Here is a 10,038-nt window from a genome sequence, read left to right on the forward strand (position 1 = left end):
CCAGGTTCTCCCTGTGTCTGCTGCCTTCTCCCCAGGTTCTCCAGGTTCTCCCTGTGTCTGCTGGCTTCTCCCCAGGTTCTCCAGGTTCTCCCTGTGTCTGCTGCCTTCTCCCCAGGTTCTCCAGGTTCTCCCTGTGTCTGCTGCCTTCTCTCCAGGTTCTCCAGGTTCTCCCTGTGTCTGCTGCCTTCTCTCCAGGTTCTCCAGGTTCTCCCTGTGTCTGCTGCCTTCTCCCCAGGTTCTCCAGGTTCTCCCTGTGTCTGCTGCCTTCTCCCCAGGTTCTCCAGGTTCTCCCTGTGTCTGCTGCCTTCTCCCCAGGTTCTCCAGCTTCCCCCCAAAAAACATGCATGAGAGGTGAATTTGAAACTATATTGTCAGTAGGTGTGTGTGTGTGTGTGTGTGTGTGTGTGTGTGTGTGTGTGTGTGTGTTCTTTTGCTAGAGCTTCCTCGGTTGATGTCGCTGCAGCCGCTCATGTTGCCTTGTTAGAGTCCTGCGACTTCACAGTGTTTGTCTTGTGTCATCGTAGCAGGTTGGTGTGTGTCTGCCAGTGGTGTATGTGTGTCTGCCACTGGTGTGTGTGTGTCTGCCAGTGGTGTGAGTCTCTGGAGTTGTGTTTTGCCACCTGAGGCTGTCAGCAGCTGCCGGACGAGAAGACGAGAGGCATTTGTCCTGTTTGGCTGCTGCCTGCGGGCCCCTCCTTCCCTTTAAATGCCACTTGTCCCACCCCCCCACCACTCCCACTACCCCCAGAGCCCCTCCCCCGACCCTCCCACACACACACCCTCCTCCGTCCAGCCCAGTCCAGATTTAGTGGCCAGTCTCTCCCAGACACTCAGATCCTGCTGGGTGCAGCCGCTCGCTGTCAGCCGCAGTCTTTTGTCCCCCAACTCTTTCCCTCCTTCCTTCCTTCCCTCACTTCCTCCCTTCCTTCCTTCTTTCCTTCCTTCCTTCCCTCACTTCCTCCCTTCCTTCCTTCTTTCCTTCCTTCCTTCCTTCCTTCCTTCCTTCCCACCATGCTCGGACTCCCTCAACCCTCCACGACCTGACGGAGCTGCCAGGATGTTCATCAGATGAGCGAGGTGAAGGTCCCTCAGAGGCCGAGCTCCAGCTCCTCTCCCCAAGACCATGGAGCCTCTCGCCGAGGTAGGACCACCTGCTGCTTCACCTCCACCTGCTGCTTCACCTCCACCTGCTCCACTAACAGTAACCTGGTCGACCAGAGCCTTTGTCAGCTTCAACAGAAGTCTGTTTTATAGATCTCTGGCCAATGAGAAGATTCTTCTTCTTCTCAGTGGTGGGAGAGGTTTGAAACCAGTTGGCTGGTAAAATCAAAGTCGAGGCCTTCAAAGCTCTTCAGGCTCTCCAGGATCTGCAGCACAAAAGGAAGTTCAGGTTCACGGGTTGGGAATCTGATACCTCCTCAGTTTCCTACTCGCAAATGCAGCGACCTCCTCGTCAGCCTGTTTCTGTGGTTTCTTTGTGGGGGCAGACGGTGAGATTGTGAGAGCAGTTGGACGCTCGGTCTCAGAGAGCTTGTGGAGACAAACGAGGGGTGTGTCAGATGTCGATCTGGCTGCTGTGCTGAAATAAGTCCTGCAGAAGTTTAGAAGCTCTTCTGCTTGTTCTGTCGGGAATCAGTTTTTCCACATCTGCCAGTTTTCACTTAGCGGGTGTATAAATAGAAGTGAAGACAGTGAAGGCCAGCACCACCGGGGACTTGACGCATTTAAGATATTTGTTGGCCAACAACAGCTGAAGGCTCTGACACACTGAGAGCCGCTGCAGGATCTGATGGTGTGACGCCATCTGGCCACAGCGGCGGCGCTGTCTCGCCGAGCTGCGTCTCACATGTCTGCTGCTTCAGGACCTTCAGGGGCTGCCGCTTTTATCTCTGCCACTTCCCGTCCCAGGTTCCTCTGTTTGAGATGGACCAGGACGAGGAGGACGGGGAACAGGAGCAGGCAGGGGGCGCTCTCTCCACCAAGCGCCGAGGTCGGTGGCCTCAGTGAAGAAAGGTTTCCCCCCCCCCCCCCCAAGCCAAACGGCCAGAGTGACGTTTTTCACGTTGTCTTTCGCAGGGGACTTTGGCTTGGTGGCGCGACCTCTAGCGCCCCCCGCAGGCACGGACCCCGACACGTTCATCTACACCAACTTCATGAAGAGCCACAACTGCTACGATGCCATTCCCACCAGCTCCAAACTGGTCATCTTTGACACGACACTGCAGGTATCGGGGACACTTGAAAACATGTATACCTGCACTAGCAGTCCACAGTTTGGACTCAGCTGTTTCTTCTTTATCTTGACTGCTTTCTACACTGTAGATCCACACTGAAGACATCAAATACATGAGCGAGATATGTGGATTAATGTGGCTGAAGAAAAAAAAGAGTTCAATACTTCAATATGTGATATGTATTTAATATGAAGGGTGGCTATTCTAGATCATCTAAAGTATAAAACTTGTCTGAGTTTGTTTTTTTTCACACTTTTTAGTGTAATACATATTCCATATGTGTTCATTTATAGTTTTGATGCCTTGAGTGACAATCTACAATGTCAATAGTCATGAAAATGAAAGAAAAACTATTAAATCAAAGGTATGTGTCCAGTCTTTTGACTGGCAGTGTGTGTGTATATTGGTTATTATCAGGGGTCAGCTTTGATTTGTAATGTTTGTGTTGTCTCCAGGTGAAGAAGGCCTTCTTTGCTCTGGTGGCCAACGGTGTGAGGGCGGCGCCGCTGTGGGACAACAAGCTCAAGTGTTTTGTGGGTCAGTTTTGACACTCCGACATCATCTGAATTTGTCACACAGCGGTCGATTGAATGAACCTTCAGCCGCCGCCGTCTGCAGTTTTGGGCTGCGGGCCTGCAGGTCGGCCGGCCGGCCTCAGGTTTCGTCACCTTCAGGAGGAGGTTTCAGATGACCTGAACCCAGTTCGGGTGCTGAAGACATTTCGAAGGAAGCAGGTCAACCAGCAGGACTAACAGCACACTGGTGCTCATGTTCTGCTAGATATTAATATTACATCGAGCTGTCCTCCTCATTATCTACTGGCCAGAAGCACAGAGTGCAGAAATAAACTGTAAATGTTCTTACTCAAATCTTACTCAACTTTGAATTCATATTTGGTATTATTAAGGAAAGAAAATGTATCGTATGCGGCGCATAGTATGTAAAGCACCTTACAAGAACTGATCAGCAAAAGTGTGTGTGTGTGTGTGTGTGTGTGTGTGTGTGTGTGTGTGTGTGTGTTTGCAGGCATGCTGACCATCACCGACTTCATCAACATCCTCCATCGCTACTTCAGATCTCCTCTGGTGAGCTGCACGTCCACTTGTGTGTCGTCGTCTCTCTGCTCTGCTTTGCATCTCCACTCAGCTCAGCTCTCACCTGCCTGAGAACCAGCGGCGTCTCTCCTCAGGTGTGTTTGTGTCGTCCGCAGGTCCAGATCTACGAGCTGGAGGAGCACAAGATCGAGTCGTGGAGAGGTGTGTGTGTGTGTGTGTGTGCGTGTGTGTGTGTGAGTGTGTGTGTGTGTGTGTGTGCGCGTGTGCGTGTGTGTGTGTGTGCTAACGAGCTGTCTGTGTGTGCAGAGATCTACCTGGAGTACGCCACCAACAGGCTGATCAGCATCACTCCAGACTGCAGGTGACTCACCAGTAGCGCCACCTAGTGAAGCTCAGCACTCAAACTTTGGACCTGATCAAATTTCATAGAATTATTTCACCGCTCCAGACTATTCCTTGTTACTATTTGTATTTTTCCCCTTTCACCACCTGTTGAGCTTCCATCCATCCATCCATCCATCCATCCATCCATCCATCCATTTTCCATACCCATTTCTTCCCGAGCTCACGGTTACGTGGTGCTCACTACGAATGCACATTGCTGCCACACTAGAAAAAAAAAAAAAAAAAAAACAGGGCTCAGTTTCACATTATAACGTGAAACTATCGCGAAAAACCGTGATAGTTTCACGTGAACATTATCACGAAATAACGTGAAAATTATCCCATAAAAACGTGACACTATCACGCTATTTCCTGATCATTTTCACCTTAGAACGGGAAATAATGACGTCATTTCGTGATGCTGAGCCTTGTTTTTCGTCCAGTGTGGCAGCAATGCGCCTCAGTGGCTCACACGTTCAAATTCTTTAAAAAAAATAAGCAACGTCACCCTCTGCTGGCGAAAAGCGGTAAATGCTCTAATGCTCTTCATCTCCTCATGAAGCTGTGACTCAACTTTACCTCTCGCAGCGACACCGGAGCTCCTCGCTGCTCGTCACGTTTGTTTTTCAAGCAGAGTTCAAGTCTCTCACGTGTCTTTGACTCCACCAGCAGAATGTCTTTTTGTTAATCTATGAAACATCAATGTTCTGAAGCGTGAAGGCCTCCGTGTGGACTAAATCATCAAATCACTTTGTTTGTCTCCCCAGTTTGTTTGACGCCATCTACTCCCTGTTGAAGAACAAGATCCACCGCCTGCCGGTCATCGATCCGGCCTCGGGGAACGTCCTGCACATCCTCACACACAAGCGCATCCTCAAGTTCCTCCACATTTTCGTAAGCGTCTCCCTCCTCCTGCTGAGCCACCAGAGTCGCTGCAATAATATCGCGGTAATATTTTTCTGGGCGACACGGTGGCACAGTGGTGCTGTCACCTCACAGCAAGAAGGTCCTGGGTTCGATTCCCAGGGTCTCCTGGGGCCTTTCTGTGTGGAGTTTGCAGGTTCTCCCTGTGTCTGCTGGGTTCTCCAGGTTCTCCCAGGGTCTGCTGGGTTCTCTCCAGGTTCTCCAAGTGTCTGCTGGGTTATCCAGGTTCTCCATGTGTCTGCTGGGTTCTCTCCAGGTTCTCCAAGTGTCTGCTGGGTTCTCCAGGTTCCCTCAGTGTCTGCTGGGTTCTCTCCAGGTTCTCCATGTGTCTGCTGGGTTCTCCAGGTTCTCCCAGGGTCTGCTGGGTTCTCTCCAGGTTCTCCAAGTGTCTGCTGGGTTCTCCAGATTCTCCAAGTGTCTGCTGGGTTCTCTCCAGGTTCTCCATGTGTCTGCTGGGTTCTCCAGGGTCTGCTGGGTTCTCCAGGTTCTCCCAGGGTCTCCTGGGTTCTGTTCAGGTTCTCTCACTGTCTGCTGGGTTCTCTCCAGGTTCTCCAGCTTCCTCCCACACTCCAAAAACATGCACGTGAGGTGAATTGGAAGCTCTAAATTGACCGTAGGTGTGTGACAGCTGGCAGAGGCTCCAGCAGACCCGGAGACCTTGAGCTGGGGAAGAAGTGGGTGTTGAAGATGGATGGATGGATTTTTCTGCAGAGAAAGATGATGAAAGATGCTGAGAAGATGTCTGACCCCCTCGTGCCTCGTGCAGGGCTCGATGATCCCCAAGCCGAGGTTCCTCCAGAGGAGGATCGGCGAGGTGGAGATCGGGACCTTCCGCCAGATCGCCACCGTGCACGAGTCTGCGTCCGTCTACGAGGCCCTGAGCATCTTTGTGGAGCGGCGAGTGTCGGCGCTGCCCGTGGTCGATGAGCAAGGTGGGAGGCGGGGGGGCTAGGTGGGGGGAGGGGGGAGGGGGGATATTTCTTTACATTTATTGTAATTCTTGTCTTGGCTGTCTGTCCTGCAGGTAAAGTGGTGGCGCTCTACTCCAGGTTCGACGTCATTGTAAGTGAAGCTCACACACTTGTTGTTGTTCTTGGCTGATGTCAAATTGAAGCCGTCTGACGTGCAAATACAACTTTTCGATTTGGATTAAATTAAAATAATAGAAATATTTAAGATTTTCAATCACAACATTATTGGGTTCAGTTTAAAGGGGACCTGCTTTCCATGATCTGTGACGTCGTCTCTCACGGGGGTCTCGTGACTGCTGTCTCCGATGGTCGTGGTCTCCGGCGGGCCGCTGACTGGTGTCTCTGCTTGCTCTCCTCGTCCAGAACCTGGCGGCCCAGAAGAGCTACAACCAGCTCAACATGTCGATGCGCGAGGCGCTGGCGTCCCGGGCCTGCTGCATGGAGGGAGTCCTCAAGTGTTACCGCCACGAGACGCTGGAGACCGTCATCGACCGCATCGCCAAGGCAGAGGTAGGTGGCCCCCTCAGGCCCCGCCCCCTGGCCCCGCCTAGCCTGTGTCCTTGCAGCATTCTCTAGCAATAGATTCCCTGCACAGCAGTGAGACCACCTCCACCTCAGCGTGGCGGTGGGTGACTGATGTGACTTCCCCGCCGTCTCTCCGTCAGGTTCACCGCTTGGTGCTGGTGGACAGCCACGACGTGGTGAGAGGGATCGTCTCTCTGTCCGACCTGCTCCAAGCTCTGGTCCTCTCGCCTGCAGGTATTGACGCTCTCTACTCCTGATACCCCCCACCCACCCTCCGCTCCACCCCCCCCCCCCCCTCCTCCCGCCCCTCTGTCTTCAAATACACCTGATCTTCTGGTTGGCCTGAAGCTCCTCCCCTTTCCTGAGAACACGTTAACTGCACAAGGACAGAATCGTGGACTCCATGGTGTGGAAACTTCCAGCTGGTCGGTGGATTGAAGTACACAACCTTCTCAGTTTGGAGGACGCTCACTCCCACCGTCGTCTTCTTCACTTCCTTCTTGTCCGAACCTCCTGCCCTCCTGTCGTCTGCTCTCACTTCCTCTCAAACTTTGCTCTTCGTCTTAATGGTCGCTCTGAAACCACCAAACATCAGGAACGTCCTCCAACCTGATTTCAAGCTTCGGATCAAAATTCTTTGAATCCTTCCTGGAAATGAGCCAAACTCCATCTCTCGCACCTTCATCGAGCTGCTCTGGAGTATCTCCAGAGTGTCTCCACGAGGAAAGTCTTCTTCGTTCTCTCTGGACCCTGTACAGTCCCTCCGCCTCCATCGTCTCACTGCGGCCACCTCCAGCACCAACAGTTAAGCCACTGTGCCCAGGTAGGAGGCTGCTGGCGCCGCCTGCCTGAGCTTGCACCACTGATAGATGAGCTGCCTGCTGTAGTTCCTCTCCAAACAGGACAGTGTGAGAGGTGAGCGCCCCCTGCTGCTCTGGTTCCGCTGTCTGGACCGGTGCAAAATTACAAAAAAAAAAAAAAAAAGTTTGGCTGGATTTGCTCCACGCGTCTTTGGTTGCCTGGACCCAGTTTGATGACGTCAACATTTAAAAGTTCCTCATGTGCCATATTTGCATTTTACATTTGCATTTGAAGAGTGAAGCTGCAGATTGAGGCACAGTGAAGTAAAGCAGCAGGAACATTTTGCTGGATGATGCACGCTGCATGGCATTCTGGTGACAGTTTAAGGCTTCACAGATGGAAGGAAGCACATGAGCACCACGGATGCAGTGCTGGTAGTGAGTTTGGACGTTGTGGAGTAAAACCCTTTTTTTATTTTTTTATTTTAATGCTTTTATTGTCAAACAGCTGTGATGTTGGTGAAACAGTTGTGCTGTCACCAGCTGTGCGAGCTCCGGAGGCCTTGAAACATCTCCAGAGGAGCACAGTGTGTACTTTACGTTCCATGTCAACGACCTTGTAGTCTTTCTTGTTAACCTTGAGCCAAGTTGCACCGAGCACTGAACAAACACGGTCCCACGTTTTCAAGGCATTCCATTCCAATTTCTCAGGGAGAATCGACTGAATCAGGTGCCAGTTGATCCGAAAATCAACGAAAATTTTCCTGACTGATGCTAAGCTAAGCTAAGGCTAGCCAGAGATGCAACATGGCTAAGGGTTAATGGATAGTGGATGCTTTTGTTTGTTGAGAAAGTGACTTTAGAGTGTTGATGGCAACTTTTTTTTTTTTTTTTTGTCTCTAACTTGTTCCGTTTTTTTGTTTTGTGTTTCTTCTCTTTTTATACCTGACAGACAATTTTGGTCGTTTCCAAAACGACGACGACTGGAGAAGTCGAGTTGCTCAAAAGGCCGACACCACAGTGCTGCAGAGCCCCGATGACGGCTGACAGGGCAAATACTGGACGGGAAGAAGAAGTGTTGGTCGAAGAAGACTGAAGACTCTGAGCTCACCTTTTATTCTTTGCCCAAGACTTTTTTTTTTTTTTTTTCTTCTTTCCCCGAAACAGAAATGCTACGAAGAGCTTCGTAGGACAATCAGAGACTCTGGTGTGCAAACGCAAAGGTGAAAGCGGAAGCGGGCCGAGAGAGCCGATCTGGGGTTTGCTTTAGTAACGTCACGGTCTTAGAATGTTTACTGATGATTCACCGATGACATGCGGTCGTGTAAATGCACTTTTGTAAATAGACTGATCCCACTGCGCACGGGAAGGATTGGCTGCTGAGGCCGTGTGATGAAGTCAAGGTCACCACGATGACTCACAAGGATCGCGGCCATGGATCCCACGTTAATAATGATAGAAAATAAAAAGAGCTCCTGTGATGAAAACGTAAAGTCACACAGAAGTGAGGAGTAACTTTTATAGTAGATCTTTTTTTCTTTTTTATCTTGTGGAATTTATTTTAGCTCTACATTTCTTTTCATGATTAATGCACCGTCTCTGTTTTCACGGAACAATGAGGCCAGCCAGGGTTTAAGAACTCCACAGGCCCATTGTCACGATTTTAATTTTGACGTCTCCTTGATGGTGAAATCTCAACCAAAAAAAACTGTGAAAAATTGTTGTTTTCCTCATTAAAGAAAGTTCAGTTTCCATTGGTAATAGAAATGTGCAGTTTATGCATCTCATGGTTTTTAAATCCATTGTTCTGCTTTTTGTCCCTCAGAAGTCCAATACATGTGTCTGTATGTGGATCCATTCATCCAAGGAGTGATGACGGATGGATGGAGGGGTGGAGGGGTGGAGGGGTGGAGGGGTGGATGGTTGGTTGGAGGGGTGCAGGGGTGGATGGAGGGGTGGAGGGGTGGAGGGGTGGATGGTTGGATGGATGGAGGGGTGGATGGAGGGGTGGATGGATGGAGGGATGGAGGGGTGGATGGAGGGATGGAGGGATGGATGGAGGGGTGGATGGAGGGGTGGATGGATGGATGAAGGGGTGGATGGATGGATGGATGGATGGAGGGATGGAGGGATGGATGGAGGGATGGAGGGGTGGATGGATGCAGGGGTGGATGGATGGAGGGATGGATGAAGGGGTGGATGGATGGATGGATGGAGGGATGGATGGAGGGATGGAGGGATGGAGGGATGGAGGGGTGGATGGAGGGATGGATGGAGGGATGGAGGGGTGGATGGATGGATGAAGGGGTGGATGGATGGATGGAGGGATGGATGGATGATGGATGGAGGGGTGGATGGAGGGATGGATGGAGGGATGAATGGATGGATGGAGGGGTGGATGGAGGGGTGGATGGATGCAGGGGTGGATGGATGGAGGGATGGATGCAGGGGTGGATGGATGGAGGGATGGATGAAGGGGTGGATGGAGGGATGGATGGAGGGATGAATGGATGGATGGAGGGGTGGATGGGGGGATAGATGGATGGAGGGGTGGACGGAGGGATGGATGGATGGAGGGGTGGAGGGGTGTTTACAGCAGAGCGGCTTTGTGCTCTTTGTCTGCTGATCCCCTCTGACTGACTGACTGACTGACTGACTGGTTGGCAACTGGTTGGGTGGAGCTGCTCTGTTTACCAGGGGTGGAGGTGCACCCACTCCTTCACACATCCTGGTCACATGATCTCACACACACACACACACACACACACACACACACACACATTAATGAAAGCTCTTGAACTCTTTTCTTCATTAGCGGATAAAAACAACGTCAAACGTCAGAACATCCGAGTCCTGATACGACGGAGACGATGACCTTTGTTGACCTCTGGTCGGCAAATTTCCCTTTTTTTTTTCTCCCTCCGTCATCAGGCTCTCTGTCCCGTCCAGGAGAAACGTTCTCCTCTGCGTGAACTCGGCTTCTCCGTGAAACTGCTGCCAACTGCGCGACGTCACCTCAGAATCACCCTGAGCAGGAACAAAGTTTGTTCAAACACTCGGCCACTTGAAACAACATCTCCAATCATAGCAAACCTCTGCTTTCATCACCGCAAAGTCTGTTTGGATTCCATCAGGGTTCACCTCA

General features: G+C 51.2%; 1 protein-coding gene across 3 annotated transcripts; it reads left to right on the forward strand.

The window, feature by feature from the left end:
* Positions 1-827: 827 nt before the first annotated feature.
* prkag3b (protein kinase, AMP-activated, gamma 3b non-catalytic subunit) lies at positions 828-8,290 on the forward strand. Of its 3 annotated transcripts, none has more exons than XR_012925404.1 (13): positions 828-1,141; positions 1,909-1,990; positions 2,077-2,225; positions 2,690-2,771; positions 3,261-3,319; positions 3,445-3,490; positions 3,596-3,650; positions 4,441-4,567; positions 5,364-5,529; positions 5,622-5,659; positions 5,932-6,078; positions 6,234-6,916; positions 7,846-8,290. XR_012925404.1 is itself a non-coding variant. In XM_076013970.1 (13 exons), the coding sequence occupies exons 1-13, from the start codon at positions 1,124-1,126 to the stop codon at positions 7,938-7,940; spliced, it is 1,158 nt and encodes a 385-aa protein (XP_075870085.1). In that variant the 5' UTR covers positions 828-1,123; the 3' UTR covers positions 7,941-8,290. The 3 variants fall into 3 exon arrangements, 2 of the variants coding, with proteins under 2 accessions (XP_075870085.1, XP_075870086.1); XM_076013970.1 differs by having other exon boundaries at positions 6,234-6,327; XM_076013971.1 differs by lacking the exon at positions 1,909-1,990 and having other exon boundaries at positions 6,234-6,327.
* Positions 8,291-10,038: the final 1,748 nt, after the last annotated feature.

This window comes from Nelusetta ayraudi, unplaced genomic scaffold (genome assembly GCF_046127955.1).
Source record: "Nelusetta ayraudi isolate G7.1 ecotype Tasmania unplaced genomic scaffold, CSIRO-AGI_Nayr_v1 ptg000163l, whole genome shotgun sequence".
Lineage (NCBI taxonomy): Eukaryota > Metazoa > Chordata > Actinopteri > Tetraodontiformes > Monacanthidae > Nelusetta > Nelusetta ayraudi.

What these genes read in the sequence shown, in the direction of transcription:
- prkag3b (XM_076013970.1), top strand. An exon ending in TCAAGTTCCTCCACATTTTC is followed by an intron (nt 4,568 to 5,363) that starts GTAAGCGTCTCC and finishes TGCCTCGTGCAG; the next exon opens with GGCTCGATGATCCCCAAGCC. An exon ending in ACTCCAGGTTCGACGTCATT is followed by an intron (nt 5,660 to 5,931) that starts GTAAGTGAAGCT and finishes CTCCTCGTCCAG; the next exon opens with AACCTGGCGGCCCAGAAGAG.